Source organism: Mesoplodon mirus, assembly GCF_964341445.2.
Source record: "Mesoplodon mirus genome assembly, chromosome: 14".
Lineage (NCBI taxonomy): Eukaryota > Metazoa > Chordata > Mammalia > Artiodactyla > Ziphiidae > Mesoplodon > Mesoplodon mirus.
In genome coordinates this window covers 50,508,333-50,528,917 of record NC_138990.1, presented here as the reverse complement: position 1 = coordinate 50,528,917, position 20,585 = coordinate 50,508,333, and the positions used below count along the sequence as shown (strand labels likewise).

Below are 20,585 nucleotides of genomic sequence, written 5' to 3'. Positions count from 1 at the left end.
TTTCTAAATGGCATGTGAAAGATTTCACCTCTAATCAAAACCACATGAGTTTAAAGTAAGATTAAAAAATACTAATTATCAAATGTAATGGTCATTGAAGAATTAGAGGTAAACCAAATGAAAATGTACTTGCTAGGCTACCCTATGATTTTTCTTTGTTTCCTTCTATTAACACAACTGCCCGCCCAATGGAAATAATCACCATAGCTTTCTATTATTGTTCTCTATTATTATTATATTATGAAATAGATTATTATATAGTATATTGTTATAATATTTTCTTCATTCTGTTCTCTTTAATCTAAATATTGCTACCAGATTCACTGAAGAATTCTTTAAAAAGATTCTCATCACATCACTACTTCACTTAACATATTTTAATAAATTTTAATTACTATTCAGAATAAAATCTGAAGTTCTTAAGAAGCCTTTCCATGATTTGTTATCAATAACAACTTTTTAAATGAGTTCTCAGTCCTGCTTTATGCAAATTTCATCAGCCAACTTATCCCCTCTCATATAATATGAGCATATAAACACTGCTCAAATCATTCCTTCTTTCTGAAATAACCTACATTGACAATTTCCTTCAAGGCCCCATTAAAAACTACAATGCTGTTTTATTCACAATGCTGGGTAGTAAGGAAATAATCTCACACTCGTAAGCCTCCATAATACTGTACTTCTCTCAAGGCTTTTGTAACTTGTTAAGTCTATATGTGTATATACATTCCTCACTGCTATTACTGGAACACATTAGCTACTTGATGGCAGGATCTAAATACCTGCTTCATCTTTAAATGCCTCCAATGATGCCCAGCAGTTTTGTAAGTACTCAATATATAACTTTTGAATGAATAAAGAAGTGAAAATGAAGCTTCTTTAGGATTTATTATATCTATTATTGGAACTAAGTTGCCAATAAGAAATTATCTAGTAGCTAAACTACGAAATAAATAAATGAAGTATAATAGGCAATGATCTGAGTAATTTTACACAATCTACCTACATTAAATTTCATTAATAACACTAAACACTTACTTCCTTCTCCATCATCTGTCACTCCCAAAACCAAGCGAAGAAGGCACTGGGCATGTTTCCTTTCTTTTAGTAGCACTTCAGCATAGCCCGGAAGACGAAGAAATAATCCAAAAGCAGCCAAAGAATGGGCAGGTATGGGAGACATGGTCTGTACTGCTGACTTGATAGGTGGAGGTTCAGCAGCAATGGTTTCTGGCGCTTCATAAACTAATTCCCCTGATTGTTCAATAGTCACCCATTCAAACTGATCACTATCCTTTGGTTTCTCCTGAGTGGTAGATGTTACAACTGGAGCACTCACCTAAAGAAAAAACAATTTTGTTTGGCTATTTGTACGTTTCAACATCAGATTCAAATTAAAGACTTGGATTCAAATGATCTCCTTAAAATATAAGAATATAAAAATCAATAAAGGATGTATAACTGATCACTTTGGTGTATACCTGAAACTAACACATTGTTAATCAACTATACTCCAATATAAAATAAAAATTTTTTTAAAAATCAGTAAAAGGACATGTTTTTTAAAATGAGTTACATGATACCATGAGTATGGTGGTATCTGCCAAGTACCTCTACTCTAAAAATTACTATTTTCTCCTTTGTAATTAGTTAAGTACCTGTAGACAGGTTCTCTGAGACTATATAAATATCCTGTTTCGCACTAAACTTTGATCATTAGCATTTTTATGCTTGCGTGAAATAATAATTATTACAGTGGTTGCCAAATGGTGATTTTCTAATTCTACCATTCCTGCTACATTAGTTGGCACTGAACTGTACACAAAAACATTTCCTTCTTCTCCATCTATTTATTCATTCATTAATTAATTTATATCCATATGGATTCTAATTTTACTCTGTAAGTTATAATCTGTTACTATCATTTTATCTGATGCCCAAGGAGAATCAGATTTGGTCAGTGGAACCCCCTTAAAGCAGGCTTCTGTATCTAGGCTCATCTTGTATATTCTCTGCCCCAATCCTAGAATTTTTCCAAGGGGCACTGATTTTAGTGGAAACGGTATTTTAAAAAGAAGATATGGTATATAGGTATATACACACTGCTGGGGGTAGTCTGATTCCATGCCCTATAAGCAAACAAATCTAGGAAAAAATATATAGAAACATGTATATCTGTGACTACATATATAGACAAAATTTCTAGCCTGTACTCTTCCATATGCCATGGTCATGAAAAACAAAGGTAACAGAATTGTTACAGATTAAAGGAGACTAAAGAGACAACTGAATGTAATATATGATCCTGAACTGAATCTCTGACGATTACCTCCCTCAAAGCATGCAAAAGAAATTGAATTTTTTTCCTTTTGTCCTTGAGAACATTAGTGGGACAACTGGCAAAATGTGAATAAGATCTGTTCACTGACTTATTTTACTGTTAACCACAGGTAACATTTTCTTATTTCTTTGCATGTGGTAATTTTTCTATTATACACCGTACATTGTTGATGAGATGTTGTAGTAACTCTTAGTTCTATAATCACACTCTGGGATGTGTTCAGTTTTATTTTAGAAAATAGTTAAATTACTGATAGGTCACCTTGAGGCCTTCTGTAAATTTATTAGGAGAGTCTATTTTGGTTTTGCTCTTATTTCTCAAGTGAATCCCTGATTACTGGGATGCCATCTATACTCTTAATGTGTGACTCATTTGCAATTCCAATAGAAAAGCCAAGATTTTTACCTCTAACTTGGAAGGAATAGAACTGCAAATTGTCTCCTCCATGCTGGATAGACGCTGAAATCTCTGGACAGCTCTTTTACCCTTCTAGTTTTCCCTCAAGAATCCTATGTATCCATAATTCAGGAGCCAGCTATGGTTGTGCAGAAATTCATGTGCAGAATTCCTGGAGCTCCCCCATCTGTGGCTCCCTCCTTTCTGAATTCCTCCCCTTTTAATTTCCAGCCAGGATGGAAGAACCAAACTCCTCTGTAGCTTTTGCATGAGTTCTACCATCCTACCCCACAGAGACTGAGGAGTATTCTCAGGAGAAAGGTCACGTAGACACTAATCTCACCCAATGTGGTTTCATTCTTTTTGTGTTTAAATCCTCTTCAATATGTGCCTACTTTTAGTCACTCTCCAGAGCCTTTAAACAATTTTTTTTAAATAGTCTGTCCAGAGTTTATATATACAGGAGAGTTAATCCTATACCTGTTATTCTGTTTTACCAATTTACCTTTTATGGAAAGAGTAGTAATGGTTGAGGGAAATGTACAAAATTTTCTTCACTGGGTATAAAATTCTAGGATGGCAGATTTTTTTTTCTTTTTACATTTCAAAGATGTAATTCCCTGCCTCCCAAGGTTTCTGATGAAACGTTAGTTGTCAGTGTTATTGTTACTGTTTTGAAAAGAAATGAGTTGACTGCTTTTTTGGCTGGTTTTAAGCTCTTCTCTTGTTTTTGTTTTAAGCAGTTTATCATAATGTTCTTAGACATGAATATCCTGCTTGGGGTTTACAGAGCTTCTTGAATTTTGGATTGACGTTTTATATAAGTTCTGGAAATTTTCTTCCTTTCTGTACTGTTTCTGTCCCTGTTTCAATCCACTCGTTTTCTGCAACCATAAATTCACGTCAGAATTTTGCACTTCTAGCTACATGTCCATATAGCTCTTATGTTCTTTTCATTCCTTATACATTCTACGCTTCCGTTTGGATGATTTCTTTTGACGCATCCTCTCTACCACTAAATTTTGTAATCTTTAGTGTTTGATCTGTGGGAAAATCCATCTAACAGTTTTCTTAATATGAAGTATTAGAAATTCCCAACCCATTCTATAAGACGGTATTACCCTGATACCAAAATGAGACAAAAACATCCTAAGAAAGTACAGACCAAAATCTGTATTCATTTCCTATATGGTATGCTGTAACACATCACCACAAACTTACTTAAAACAACACAAGTTTATTATACTAAAGATCTAGAGGTCAGGAATCCAAAAAGAGTCTTATGGAGCTAGAATCAAAGCTTTTGATCCTAAATATCAAGTGTTCCTTCTGGAGACTCTCAAGGAGTGTGGGTTCCTTGTATTTTCCAGCTTCTAGAGGCTATTCACATTCCTTGGCTTTTGACCGCTTCATTTGAACCTCTGCTTCCACAGCCACATATCCTCCTTTGACTTGGCTACCATTGTCACACAACTTTCTCTATTCTTGGCTTCCGTTTAGATGGCTGAGGGGATCCATGAATAATATGACTGATCTCTTCAAATAGCACTCTGTGTGACTGAATGCACTAGCATCTTGATTTTTCTGAGGCATCAGCGAAGGTTGAACAGCCATATCCTTGGCTTTTTCTCCAGAGCATGCTTTTCTGACAGCAAATCTCTAATTTTAGCATCTTTTGCAATCTGGATAGACTGAGAATTTCTCAAATTGTCAAGTGATGGTTGCTTGTTGCTCAACAGTTCTTTCCGCTCACATTTTACTATTAGCACCAAGAAGAAAACAGGTAACTTCATACTCGGGTTGGAAATTCAACTAAATATCCAAGTTCATCACTTACCCTTCCACATTCAGGACATAAATATGCTAGGATTTCTACCAATAAAAGACAGGGATACCCTTTCCTCCAATTTCCAATAACATGTGCCTCATTTCTTTCTAAGCTGCACCATTAGTATTTTTAACATCCATATTTCTACCAACAGTCTGCTTAAGCCAATTTAGGAATTCTCTATGATACACAGGTTCTCTCTACTGTGATCCTCACTTTCATCTGGGCCCTCACTGGCAAAGGCTTTCCATCCATAGTTCTACTAGCCATCTGTTCAAAGCAACCTAGACCTCTTTTTATCATGCTCCTCAAAATTCTTCCACACTCTGACAACTACCCAATTCTAAAGTCACTTCCACTCTTTTAGGTATTTATTACAGCAGCACCCAATTTCCACTCAATATAATAAAGCATACTGAATACTGAATTAGGGAAGTCTTTTTCATTGAACAACAATAATCTTGAGAATGTTGAAGTTTTTTCCATTTCAAACTTTTGGCTGTATCATTACATTTTCTAGGAAGAAATAAAATTTTACTCATATTTTTCTGTGACAGTCATCTTATATCATGGTTATATTATCTTAAAATAAAAATATCATAAGCTCTTTGAATAGCAGGTTAAGTAATAACCATTTACTGAAAAGGTATTATTGTGGATTGAACTGTATCCTCCCAAAGATATGCTCAAGTCTTAACCCCCAATACTTGTGAATGTGACCTTATTTGGAAATAGGGTCTTTGCAGATGTAACCAATTAAGAAATGAGGTCATAATGGCTTAGGGTGGACCCTAAATCCAATGACAATGTTGTTAAAAGGAGAGGGAGATACAGAGACACACAGATACACAAAAGGAAGACGGCCATGTGAAAAGGCAGGCAGAAACTGGAGTGATGCAGCTATAGACCACTGAATGCCATTAACTGCCAGCAATAACCAGAAGCTAAGAAGAGGCAAGGAAGGATAATCCCCTAGAGCCTTCACAGTGAGCATGGCTCTGGTGACACCTTGATTTCAGACTTACAGCCTCCTGAGCTGTAAGAAAATTAAATTTCTGTTGTTTTAAGCCACCCAGTTTGTGGTACTTTGTCACAGCGGCCCTAGGAAACTAATGCAGGCATACACACACATACACATACACACACACACACAGAGAGACACACACACAAGTAGATAAAATTAGAGAGAATAATTCCCCTACCTCAATCAACAGAAATCAAGAGCTTGGTATTTACAACTCTCCATGCATCACACCCCTCTCATTAATAACAGAACATCGAAAGTACATACCTCAGTGACAGTAACATTAATGAACAGGAGAAGAAGTTAAATTAATGTTTTAAAAACTACTTAAATGGAAATAGCACTTAAAAAGGAATAAAAGTTAAGCCAAAAGACACAGTGTACTTGGGTAGAAGTATACACTACTATTTCACTCTCCCATTTCCAGTAATATCCGTAATTAATATCACACCTTAGGAAGCACAGAAACAAAAATGTTACAGTGTGATGACCATGAAATCAAAGTAAATGCTACAGTGTGATGCCCCTGGCAAATCTGCTTGGTCTTCAACATTTCTTTACCAAATTACTTCTTACAAAGCTCCGTATAGGCTGAGCTTTGAAAGGTTTATACGCTACTCAAAGACTTTAGGGAAACGGTACTTCCAAACGTTAAGTTAAACACAAACCGGAAAACAGAAGGTCTTTCCCATGGAATGATACAATTAATTAGGAATCTTATCTTACCTGTTGAATTACTTCTGGATACAGCATGGGTAGTCTTTCTGCAATAAGAGCCAGTCCACCCATTCCTGCAAAAACTTGTAATGGTGACTGAATGGGACAGGTTTCAAGTAAAGATTCATCCAGTATCCCATCCATACATTCATCACTTGGAGTGAGAGCCTCATCATCCGGACAACTACCAAGTAAATCTCCATGATCTAGAAGAATAATCACAAATAACAGCTAAGAGAGGATCTATTTTTATAATACTTTTTCATTTACAAAGCAAATATTGTTGTCATCTCTCTACTCAACAAAAGAGCATAATTATCTTAAGTTATTCAGATACAGCTATTTTAGGCTAGATGCTACAAACATGTTTAGATAACTTCTGATGCTGCTCCCTACAGTCTTACTACTCGAAGTATATGGTCCATGGACTAGTAAGCATCAGTATCAGCCTGAGAGCTTCTGAAATGTAGACTCTCAGGTGCCATCCTAGACTGTGTAGGAATCTGTATTTTTATAATGTTCTAGGTGATTTACAAGCATACTGAAGTTTGAGAAGTATTGTCCTTTAGGGCAAATAAGTAAAACATCAGAGACTCCAGAAAATATGAATGTATGTGCATGTTATGCTCTAAAGTATCCAATTAGGAAAAACTGAATAATGACAAAGACTTTTCTTACTGAAGACTGAAAATTATACCATATTGGTTAACTTCGAATCACTCACAGAGGAAAACCAAAAGTTTATGTTCACACATAACCAGACCCTATGAACATTAAAACAGACAAATGATCCTGATGAAAATCTGGGCAAAGAAAATGTACTAAAATTTATTAAAGAGTACAAAAGGCTAATAATTGAATCTTTCAACATGAGAAAGACTGACAATAAATGACACCATATCCACACTATGAAAATCATTGCTTAAATATCATTTATAGTAGTGAAAAATTGGAAACAATCAGATTCCTTCAACAATTGTGAAACAGATAAATTGTTATATCCATATTTAAAATAGGCAATAAAACGCACATTTATAAATATTTAATTGAATATATAAAAATAAAAAGGTAAGAAAATGTATGATCCCACTTTTGTTTAAGGTAAAAAATGTTTATGAGCACAAAATATCACTCAATATAAATTATCAGTAAATTGGAAATTCTAAATTGGGGTTCTCACTTTGATTATAAAGTTATGAACAATTCACATGGCTCATGCAGAAATAATATTTTTAAAAATTAGGGAATTCCTTGGTGGTCCAGTGGTTAGGACTCCATGCTTTCACTGCTGAGGGCCCGGGTTCATTCCCTGGTCGGGGAACTAAGATCCCGCCAGCCACACAGTGCGGCCAAAGGAAAAAAAAAATTAAAGCATATGGGCCCATAAAATAAGTGATGCTACATAGGGAATTAACATTAATTTCCAATGGAAATAATGGCAATTTTCTATACTTACAAATAACTCTGTCATAAAGAAAGAAAAGTATCTCAAGTTGATGTAATAAAAATGTACATTAAGTCATCAGCTACAAAAATCCCTGCCTGCTCAGATTACAGACTGCAGTTTTAAAGAAATATCATACACATACCTTTTTCAGGGTGCAGTCTTTTAAAAGAATCTGTTTTTGACAGACTTGGGTCTGTGATAACTCTAGAACCCAATTTAACTGTCAGATCTATTGAACGGTAACCTTGAGGAAGTTTTCGGTCATACAGCAGAGTTAAAAGTTGGGCAAGCGTCATTTCAGCTGGCAATGGCTGGCCTAAAAATGATATAACTAAGTTAAACCTGGAATCTAAGAGGGAGACATTTACTTGATTCAATTTACTCAATTATTTAATGCTTTTACTAAGTTAAATTACAGGTAAGAGTTTCAAAGCAATTTAAAAACTGCCCACAGAAAGTTTACAAAACTCAAATCTACTTCTGACATATGTGAACAAAAATATCTATACAAAGTGTTAATCAGTTGCTAACCAAATCCCACCAAGATCTTCTGAGAGCCATGGTGAAGAGAAAAAAAAGAAACATTCCCACAAATCTGGGATTGGCAAATCTTTTCCATAAAAGGCCAGATAGAAAATATTTTAAGCTATGGAGGCCATATGGTCTCTGCTGCAACCTACTAACTCTACTGTAGCATGAAAACAGCTATGGACAATACATAAATGAATGGGCATAGCTGTATTCCTATAAAAATGTTTTTACAAAAAGAAGCATCCAGTCCACCTGCGATAGTTTACTGACCTCTGCTTTAAATCAACAATGCAAAGCTAAGAAGTAAAATCCAGTCAAAGTTAGTTGGCAATTTGATTATAATGATACAGCACAAAAATGCAGATAAAATGGTTATCACCTTGACCAACGGCAAGTATACTGGTCAAAGAATATGTTTAGGTAGAGAGGAAGCTTAACTATCAGGGCTACATCTAAGAATTCCACAGCTAGAACTAATTCTTTAAAATTCGCCTCACACTGCATCCTACATAACTTGTTATGAACACACGAAAACATTAATTTTACTGATCATTTTATGGCACATTCATAACAAAATTTAGGAAGCAAGTAAAGTATAAAAATGCAACATTATAGTGTTAAAAAGGGTACAAAATAGGTTACTCCCTTTTTGTTCTCACTTCTTTTGGAGGGAACTATATGGACAAAGTCTCACTAAATTATTTATCTCATCAATAGCACCTGATTACACAACTGATTTTACACTTGTAAGATTAGCAAAATTTCGTATGTTTTATCACTGTGAACACTACCAGCTAAGAGTTTGTGGAACAGGTGAAACACAGGGACAGTAATTATTTTGTTGGCAGCCTCTGCTCCTGAGGAAGCACTTCCTGCTTTATCCGGCATTGTCCTCCCTCTCCTGGATGGTGGGCGAGGTGGTGTAGATGACACAGCACGTTTAGATTGGGATTTCAGCCCTGAAAGAAAAAAAATCACCAAGATTTTATATAGCCAACACACTCATGAAGTAAAAGTGTATTTCTACAATATATTACTAAAGCGCCACATTCCCAACGCCAAAAGATAGAAATATTTCTTCTCATTAAGTATCTATTCTCTTGGTTCTACCTGTCATTTATTATACTCCATGAATAACTGGCTGCATGTGTAACTACTTTCCAAGAAAGTATAAATTAACTCCTATACGCTCTGAGATACATATAGATGACCATCCATTTACTAGAATGTAATTTTGTGCAAATATGTACAGAAAATCTTGTGTTCTTAATTTTTCTCTGAGATAGGACGGATTAAACCAATACATAGGTCTGCTATTTGAGGAGTAAGGTAATCTAGGTTGAGCTTTCTCTTCTGAACTAAGAATTTTGTTAAGGAAAATATCCTCCAAAATTATCACTTATCATGGCCATTTTTTCTTCTTCCTGCATCTAACAGTAAAAACTCATTTTTCAACCAATTTTCTTTTGATGATCTTTATTTTCTAATTTTATGTAATAAGCACAATATCATAAGTAAAACTAGTGAATACTTTTTCTTTTTTTAAAAAAAAAGGAGGTTACAGGGACTTCCCTGGTGGTCCAGTGGTTGAGAATCCTCTTTCCAATGCAGGGGATGCAAGTTCAATGCCTGGTCGGGGAAGTAAGATCCCACATGCCATGGGGCAACTAAGCCCGTGTGTCACAACTAGAGAGAAGCCTGCGCATCGCAACTAAGACCCGATGCAGCACTCAATCAATCAATCAATAAACAGGAGGTTACAGAAAAATTCCTTAACACTTAGTGAACTTTTTTTTTTTTTTTTTTTTTTTCTTTTTGCGGTATGCGGGCCTCTCACTGTTGTGGCCTCTCCCGTTGTGGAGCACAGGCTCCGGATGCGCAGGCTCAGCGGCCATGGCTCACGGGCCCAGCCGCTCCGCGGCATATGGGATCCTCCCAGACCGGGGCACGAACCCGTATCCCCTGCATCGGCAGGCGGACTCTCAACCACTGCGCCACCAGGGAGGCCCTACACTTAGTGAACTTTTAAGAGTATAATTCCCAGTATGCTGTCAAGCTGAAACAAAATATCTATTTACACATGCTGAGTATCTGATTAAAATATACTAAGCTCAAAATGAGTTTAATAATTTCAGTGCCAAAAAGTAATGGATTTCTGGTACAATTGTGTATTTAATATTAAGACATCATTATGCCAGTTTTTTGCATTAATACTTTTTATTACATGAAGTTCCTGTAAATATAAATTGTTACATTTTACAGGAACCCAAACAAAATCAAGATCATAAAAAAAAAAAAAAAGCAAGCAAGCATACCTGAAGCAACAACAACACTGTAATTGTCCTGAAATCCATTTTCTGCCTTAACTTTCTCCTTCTCTTCATGGTTTTTCTTTTCTTTGTCATCTTTTTGTTCATTAATTAGTTTAGCAGTGATACTTGGTGTATCTGTAAGAAATTTTTACGTAAAATACACTGCTTTTCAAAATTGTTAAGAAGGGAAGCAATAAATACCTTGGGGATGTTTACACAAGATTATATTATCACTAATACAAAGGCAATGTAAATGGTCTGGAAGGAATGTTGTTAAGGAAAATCTGACATTCAATTCTCATTGATTTTATCAATGAAAGGGACTCATCACTCTCCTAAGGCCAGGATACTTAAATTCCAATCTCTAGAAATTATTATGTATTACAATAGTACTACCTCTAGAGGCAGTTTTGAAAACCACTATCAAGAGCATTTGCTTTACTGTAGGCACAGTTCAATCTGTTTGCCACGTAACATCAATTTCAGTTCTCACAACATGCAAACCAAGGAAGAATATTATTTTCAAAATAGGGAAACAGCCTTATTAGCAAGGTTACTCATACAACCTGTAAAGGGCAATAAGGAATTCAAGCTCAGGACTCCTCCTAATGCATTACTTATGCATTAGACTTCTATTTTTTTCTACAAATGGGAGTATAAAAGAACAAATTTAAGTAACAGAGGTTTCTGGTTTTGTTGTTTTTATTTGGTTAGGAATCTTAGATAAAGTGATATATTTTACAAGTACTTTAAGAATCAATACTAAAGACTTTCATAGATAGCTATTACTCTGAAATCATATTTTCTTTCATGCTTTTGAATATGGCATGCTATTATAAATCATGAAATAAATGATGACCATAAAGTGATCTTATTTAACTGTTAAGAAGCTCAAAAAGATGGATGAACTGTTCTGATATTAAGAATGTTTTTCACTAAGTGGATATGACTGATACAGGCTCTCTTTTTACTTTTCTAACTTAACACAGTTATGATCCAGTGCTTTATTATAATGTTAAGGTGAAATGATCACGTGATAAAACAGCATCTTTTGTATTATTTCCTATTTTGTAGCTTTCTTTGAATATCTGAAAATATCCTTGTGATCTCAATTTCTAGAACCTCTTCCAAACTAAAGATTGCCTTTAGACCATTTCTATTTTTGTGAAATTAAAAAAAAAAATTAAACACTGTAAATACAGCAGCTCCCCCTTATCCATGGTTTCGTTTTCTGTGGTTTCAGTTACTTGCGGTCTGAGGATATTAAATGAAAAATTTCAGAAATAAATAACTCATAGGTTTTAAATTGCTTGCTGTTCTGACTATAATGACGAAATCTCACTGGATCCACCCCACCTGGAATTCCCAAGAATGTCATTGTCTGCTCTGACATTCAGTCATGGATGTCAGTCATCATGGCTGGATAACCCAGGATCACCCAAAGCAGATGATCCCTCTTCTGTTCCTCCTTTGGATGTATTGTTAGAAGGTCAAAAGTAACCTAAGCCTATGTTCCCAATGCCTGTGTCATTCACCTCACTTCATCTCATCACATAGGCATTTTATCATCTCTCATCATCGCAAAAAGGAGGGTGAGACAGTACAGTAAGATTATTTGAAAGAGAGAGACCACATTCACCTAACTTTTATTACAGTATATTAAGTAATTGTTCTAAAAGATTAATATATATATCATATTTATCATAGATATGTATGGATGAGAAAAAAACATAGTATATACAGGGTTCGCTACTGTCTGTGGTTTCAAGCATCAGCTGGGGGTCTTGGAATGTATCCCCTGCAGATAAAGGGAGACTACTATAATAAATACATAATGCAACAATACATTTTACTTTCTCAGAAAAACAAGCAAGTAACCCCAAATGGCAAAAAGAGTTACACAAGTCAGAGGGAAATATTTAAGTAATAAAAAATTCACACAATCATAGTTCATTAGGTGATAAGAATTTATATTCTTTATTTTTATATTACTTTGTTATCTAAGACTCCTAACTAAATAAAAATAACAAAACAAGAATATATATACTGTTATCTCAATAAATGCCATTCAAACACTAAAAGGTATCACTGAGAAAGATTTTGCTCAATTTACTGTTCTGGTTTGGATTTCCACCTGTGGCCAAAATGAAATAACAAAGACCAGATTACTATCCTACCTGAAATAACTAAAAATTAGGAAAATATATGAAATAAAGTTTTCAGATACTGGGCATCAGGAAGGCAGGACAGTGATTCCTGGGTGAGTGGAAACAAATGAAGTAAAAGCACTAGGATTGCACCAGCTGATTTCCTGCAACTTCCCAGACCACAGCTCAGCACAACCCAGGCATCACTCAATGTGAGGATACAGAGATGAGAGTCCAGGAAGACAAAGGCAGGTTTGGCTGCAGTTCACAGGGCACAGTGCCAACGAGGAGAGATCTGCACAGAGAGTGAGCCCCAGTGATCTACAGAGGGTCTCCTCTAATCTGTAATGCATACTGACAAGCATTACATACAAGGAAACCACCTAAAGGGCAAGGAAAATACTTTTAAAAAGTAGCAAGGGGGGACTCCCCTGGTGGTCCAGTGGTAAAGAATCCACCTGGCGGGTTTCCCTGGTGGCACAGTGGTTAAGAATCCGCCTGCCAATGCGGGAGATGCAGGTTCAAGCCCTGGTCTGGGAGGATCCCACATGCCGCCAAGCAACTGAGCCCATGCGCCACAACTGCTGAGGCTGAGCTCTGGAGCCCGCGAGCCACAACTACTGAAGCCCGCGTGCCTACAGCCCGTGCTCCGCAACAAGAGAAGGCACCGTAATGAGAAGCCTGCACACTGCAACGAGGAGTGGCCCCCGCTTACCGCAACTAGAGAAAGCCCGTGTGCAGCAGCGAATACCCAACACAGCCAAATAAAAAAAAAAAAAAAAAGAAAAGAATCCACCTTGCAATGCAGGGAACGCCGGTTTGATCCCTGGTCGGGGAACTAAGATCCCACATGCCGCGGGGCAACTAAGTCCGTGCGCCACAATTACTGAGCTCGTGTGCCACAGAGTCCACGTGCCCTGGAGCCTGCAAGCCACAACTAGAGAGAAAACCTGCACAGCACAACTAGAGAGAAGCCCGCACACCGCAAAGAAGAGCCCGTGTGCCGCAAAGAAAGATCCTGCATGCTGCAACTAAGACCCAACACAGGCAAAAAAATTAAAAATAAATAAATATTTTTAAAAAAAAGTAGCAAGGGGATGAATCTCAGGTTCTAAAATGAGGGCTAGAATACTTAGTATTCCCAATGCCTAGTGAATTTCTAACAGAGTTCTCAGAAGAGTATAACCTCAGCAGTGGGGCCAAATTAACCCTAGACCTCCGTTTTCAAATGTGGTACTGTGTTTCTATTCCAGTAGAGTACCTCCTTAAAAGTAAGTCCATTAAAATTAAAACACTAGTTCCTTAGTCTCACCAGACACATTCTATATGCATAAAAGCTACTGCACTAGATAGTACAGGGTTATAAAATATTTCCATCATCACAGTAAGTTCTGTTCTAAATTAACAGCTGCTCTGGTCCCACCTAACAAAGCTTATTAAAAGCTGGTCCTAAAAGTAATGTTCTGTTTTTAAGTAATATAACTGCATCTCAGAAAGAAATAAAAAATATTTATCAGAATACAAAAATATCCACCACCTAGAAAAGTAAAAATCACATTGTCTGGCATCCAACGAAATTTTCTAGGCAAATTAAAAAAGCAGGAGCTTCCTTGGTGGCACAGTGGTTGAGAGTCCGCCTGCCGATGCAGGGGATGCAGGTTCGTGCCCCGATCCAGGAGGATCCCACGTGCCGCGGAGCGGCTGGGCCCGTGAGCCATGGCCGCTGAGCCTGCGCGTCCGGAGCCTGTGCTCCGCAACGGGAGAGGCCACAGCAGTGAGAGGCCCGCGTACCGCAAAAAAAAAAAAAAAAAAAAAGTAGTAACACACAATCCACAATGAAAAAAAAAATCAATGTAAACAGATCAATATATTCAAGACACTAGGGACTTCCCTTGCAGTCCAGTGGTTAAGGCTCTGCGCTTCCACTCCACAGAGCGCGGGTTCAATCCCTGGTCAGGGAACTAAGACCCCGAGTGCCAAGCAGTGTGGCCAAAACAAACAAACAAAGAACAAAAAATCAAGACACTAGAAGAAAGCTTGTATACTTTAAATAAAGAAAAGGACATATATAAAAAAGAACCAGATATAACTTCTAGCAGATTAGACACTGAAGTCAATTTGAAAATAGAGCAATATAAATTATCAAAAGTTTTAAATACAGGGGGAAAATGGGGGGAAAAAGGAACAGAGCTTCAGTGAGCTGTGAAACAACTTCAAGAGGCCTAATAAATGTGTAACTGGAATCACCAAAAGAGAGGAGAGTGACGGGGAGACAGAATATATTTGAGAAACTAACAGCCAAAAAATTTCCAAATTTGATGAAATTTATACACCCACACAGATTCAAGTTCAAAAACTCGAATCATAAGAAACATGAAGAAAACTACAAGGTATATTATTTGATGATAACAATAATCAAGTTGCTTAAAAACAATAATAGAACTTGAAAAAAAAGACACATAACCTTTATTATTTGAAAGCGGTATAGTCGAAAGCTATAGGCAGTGGGTAAAAGTATGGCTTGAATAATTTTGGATTACTTGTTTTCATACATGTTAATAAAATACACATGCACATGTTAATATATCCTAAGATATGGCTAAATATCACAAATACACCTTAAAGTACCAAAGCATTGCTAAACAAAGGTTTAAATTCAGCACTTAGAAGTTTCTGATATTTGCTCAGGATAACTTTGTTGGACTTTTTACTAGGATGTACTATTCTTCCACAGCAATAAGTTTTATTTGTTAATTTTTAGTTAATAAAAGGAGCTATTTTGTTAAATATCCTAAACGACAGACAATGACATTTTAGAAAATAGTATTCATTTAAAGATAAATAAAAATGTTACATTTCCAATTATTTTGTACTATGTCTATACTTTTCCATTATCAAGTTAAATGTAAGAAATCTCAAAAATTGAATTTTAGTACTCTTCCCCACTTCCTTCCTTCAATTAATTAAAATTTTTTTTCATCATGTAGAAGGCACAATTTCAGAAAACTGAAATTAGAAAAAAGTCTGTAAAGTCAAATTTTCACAAAAGTTTAGCTATAACAGGTAAGGTGGACATTTTCAAATAAGAAAAAATGTTACACATTTATAATATATTCTAACATTTTACTGTGTAACATGTAAAAATGTAGGAAAGTATTATAATTTTATGCACACATTTCTGTTAGATGCAGTGTCTAAAACTGGTAAAGAATCTTTTCTACATTATTTTCTCAAAGTGATCATACCTGTTCACATGGTTTAACTTACCATCTATGTACGTATGTATGGTAACAACTCCCAAATCTCTTCAACTCAGTCTTTTATTCTAAGTTTAGATTTATATTTCCAACTAACAAATAGCGCCAGTTTTTTTTCTGGATACTCCTAACTTCTTTCAGTTATCAGTGTTGCTTAAAGACTTAGGTACCCCCTCCCTCTAATGTACACAGATAGAAACACACCGACTTATATTTAAATTAAAATGCAAACATTTAAAATTTTCAGTTTATTTTTTATTCTGACAACATACAAAAGATCATAAATACTTTGAGAGGCAGAATACATGTCCTGCTCACTTTTACAACCCTAGAAGAAATTACTGTGTTTACACATAGCAGATGCTCAATGAATTCAACACTGATTAGGATTTCTGAGAGGCAATAAACCCAAACTAACCACAGTCAATTTGTATTCTACCTCAAAAAATGCTTTTACTTTAATAACTTATATCCTGTTTAAAGGCATCATCAGAGAGCTCCTGAAAAACCTAGGGGAAACGTGCTCTCTGCTTTCTTCACTGTTATAAACAATAAGGTCACCAGTTGATTCTACCTACTGACTACTCATTTCTCCCCTAGATTTAGTAAATGTTTATTACTTAGAATTCTGTCATGCAACCTAATATACTGTAATTCATCTACTATAACACAGCCCGATGGTTTATCCTGAGAAAATTCCATCAATGGCTTCCCACAGCTTGTCTACATTTCCAACTGCCCACTCTGTCATTACTACACATAACACACATCACAGCAAAAGAATTACATGTGCTGGAATGTATTGTACATTTTGTCCACTGCATCATGCTTCTAAATGTGAAGCTATCTTGACCTTTTCTAGTCATTAAATGGTTGGTGAGTGAGTGAATGCAATAAAATTATAAAAATAATAAAATTCCTATATACATCTAACATAAAGTTAAAGAAACACAAATATTTAAATGTGACTTGCCTGACACTCTGTCAAGAACTTCCGATAATGTTGTTGAGACGGGCAAATGAAGTGTACGGAACTTGTGGCCTGCTCCATACATTGGATGCTGGATGACATGGCTAGTAGCATTAATTCTACCCTTGTACAGCTGGAAATAAATTTAAAAGAAATTAAGAAGGTTTTTTTTGAAATGTGTATCATTATATAACAATTTCAGAAGCATAAAAAAACAAACAATTCAGTAATGCATACAAAAATGTAAAGAGTTTATTTTATATATTTCTTCAAATGTGGCATGTCTGCCATGCGATTTGTTCATCATACTTTGCATTAGCACTATTGTACCTAATAATCTGTCAATTCCCCCCCCCCCAAATCAAATTATACTATTCATGGGAAGTTACAGCTAGGTTATTCTGGACAGAGAGGGCTAGCTGAGATTTTTAAGTCCTATCCTTAAGTATAAAGGTTGTGCTAGTTTCACTTTGCTAGCACAACCTCTAATTTCTAATTTCATTTTATTTCATTAGAAATTAGAACGGAGATAACTGAAAGCTCTGACATGAAAACATAAAATATTTTTACACACAGCTCACCATAAAGATTTAATTTAATTGTTGAATACTCACTGGGCAGGGAGACTGAAGAAACATTGTCACTTTCTCATCCTCTAACATCAGCTGCAAAAATAATCTACGTACAAACCCTGAAATGTTCCCTGATGTTGGAAGGTTCCCTCTTTGAGGAGACGTCTGAAATAGTTCACAGAGAACCTGGCAAAGTGAGAGATTTAAAAAGTTAAATGAGGTGTTTACTTGTAGCTTTATATTTTAAAGAACAAAGAGGAAATTTAAAATGTGGATTAATAAGTGTATCTGAATTCATCAAATCAGCAATTAAAGAATATACAGAAGTAGACAAAAAGTTAAAAGTGAAATCCAAATTTCTGTGGATGAGAGAAGTTACTACTACAGGGTTTTCACATAATAAATACCCAGCAAAACCAACTTAATTTTAACTTCAGTCAATATCAGTGTGGTTACAATACAATAAAAATTTTGAAAAAATATATTAAAAATATAAAACAAAGCCTTAACAAGAAGCTAAGAGATGATTATTAGGCCAGAAGACAATGGAACACGAAGTTTCATACTACCCACAGGCACAAACCAAATTGTCAAATGTCCATATTCAAGGACTTGGTTAAAATTGGTAATTTAAGCATTTCTTTCAAATTAGACACATTAAGTAGATACAGTTTCCCAATAATTAATTACTTTAGGCAACAAAGTATCTTCCTCTTCTTAAAGTTAGATCATTCAGTATTTTTTGAAAATTATGATAGCTCATCCTTCTAGATTCTAAAATTATGATAGCTCATCCTTCATTAATAGTTTAACCTGAATAAGCACTATCAAATAAGGGGGTAAAAAAAGAAGCTGGTTCCTATTTATTGGTGTCTACCATGTCTCAGACAGGCCCTATGCTAGATACTTCATATACATTATCATATTTAATCCTCTCAAAAAAAAAAAAACCTTCTGAGAGGCAGGTATTACTATCTCTATTTTACAGTTTAAACAACTTGCTGAAGATCACAACAGACAGAAAGCAGCAGAAACTGGCAAAAGTAACTAGAATTATGCTCCAGATAACTCCAGCTTTCAAGATTTTTGGCCTTGTGGACTTAATACAATAAAATCATCTTTCATACCTTTAATGTGATTTGTCAGGAGTCTCCTATCTGAAACTTATTCTAATATCTGCTTCATTAGAAGCAAATCAACAGCTATAACAATCCGGTTACTACAAAATGCAATGCCTCAATGCTGTGAGGCACTTGATGGCCACCTTCAAGTGGTCAATCCTGTTCCAATAGCTGAAGCGTTGTTTTTTTGGGTTTTTTAAAAATATTTTTATTTATGTATTTATTTGGCTGTGCTGGGTCTTAGTTGTGGCATGCGAACTCTTAGTTGCAGCATGTGGGATCTAGTTCCCTGACCAGGGATCGAACCCAGGCCCCCTGCATTGGGAGCATGAAGTCTTAGCCACTGCATCACCAGGCAAGTCCCTGAAGCGCTGTTCTTTTGATTAGGGGCGGTTTTTTAAAAGGAGGAATGTATGATCTTTAGCTAGGATCTCCATGAATTTGCCCATCATTCATCAGAAAGAATAACTGATTTATGTAACAGTTGAGGAGAGGAGGGAGGAGATATCAGTACTTAATTTTAATTATGGTTTAAATTCAAATCCTTAAATGCACCCAACCCCAAACTTCACCATCACCTGGCCTTAATACATGAACCTTTCTGAACTAATTTCAAGAGTGCCATGTCACAGCACATTAAAATAATAAGACACTGGAACATAAGCCAGTTTTTCTACTCTTACCTGGGCCATCAGCTTTTGATTATTAGGGTGACATGAAATGCACTGCAGAAAGAATGCAACAGTTGCATTCTCAATTGCTGTCCTCTGTTGAGTAGTCAATCCTGTTGTAGCAGCTGAAGAAAGAGAAGCTGATCTTGCACTGGTCTGTTGTGCACCTAAATTATGTCCTCCAGAAGTGGACCCAGAGTGACACAATAAAAACAGAAGTGCTGTCCACAGCGGATTGACTTCAGACCCACCAAGCCAGTCTTTCATAATATGGCTATTGCCAACTTCTGTCAAAAACCTAAGAATAGGAGCAACCAGGTCTGCTGTGATAGGCATCTTATTACATTGTTGTGGAACGTGATGCCGCCTGAGTTTGTCCTGGGAAATATCTATTGATTGAGCAATGCTTTCAGAATAAGAAATGTGGCTAAAACAGAAACTAGCCAGACTCCTCACAAGAAGAGAAGGCAAACCTGAGTCCAGTAATTGTTTGATAGCTTCTGGAGATTGAGAAGAGGAAGCAAGGGTTGCCAGATGTGATTCAGTTAGTGCCAGAGGTGCTTGTGCGTTTTTAGAGTCATCTGTTAAAGATGAACTAAGATCTTGCTTTTTGCTATCATCTGTCATGGACAGTCCATGGTGACACTGCATTGGAGGAGGGGTAATTCCCATCCAGCCCATAAGCAAAGAAAAATAACTTGGGTGTATGTGACACATCGAGCAAAGTAGACTGTCAACAGCTTTCTTCAAAACCATATTGCAGGAAAGAGACATGGACCAATTAAAAAGTAACCTAGGGAATAAAAGATACCATGTTAACAATATATATATATATTGAGAAAGACCTCTTTGTCAATTATTTCTACTAAAAATCACTTTCATGAAAATTATATAGTTTGACATTCAATATAATGACACTGTAATGTTTCAGGGAAGACTAATTGTGATAAACATCATTAAGTACTTCAGTAGATTGGAAGTTAGATTAGATTTGTAAAATGAGTATAGAAAACCAAGAGATTTATATCAAAATGGTTCTACCATTCTCTGCGTGACCTCAAAAAAATGACATAAAGAAACAATTAAAAAAATTATACATAAGAAATGTCTAGACTGAATTCGACATTATTAATGGCTTTAATTCATATCTGCAAAATGAAAACTGTTAGTAAGTTTCACTAATAAGTCATGGATTATGCCAACTGACAGGACCAAATATGAAAATGACAAACTAGAGGACAAAAAGCC

The 20,585-nt window shown here is 35.8% G+C and overlaps 1 protein-coding gene across 1 annotated transcript in view; it reads right to left on the bottom strand.

Moving 5' to 3' along the window:
* BIRC6 (baculoviral IAP repeat containing 6) overlaps positions 1 to 20,585 on the bottom strand; it is a 238,845-nt gene that overhangs the window by 72,228 nt on the left and 146,032 nt on the right. Inside the window, 8 exon segments of the mRNA XM_082642249.1 lie at positions 1,042 to 1,342; positions 6,319 to 6,515; positions 7,899 to 8,072; positions 9,079 to 9,246; positions 10,603 to 10,734; positions 16,977 to 17,106; positions 17,588 to 17,731; positions 19,350 to 20,130. Coding sequence (XP_082498375.1) covers positions 1,042 to 1,342; positions 6,319 to 6,515; positions 7,899 to 8,072; positions 9,079 to 9,246; positions 10,603 to 10,734; positions 16,977 to 17,106; positions 17,588 to 17,731; positions 19,350 to 20,130 — 2,027 coding nt within the window.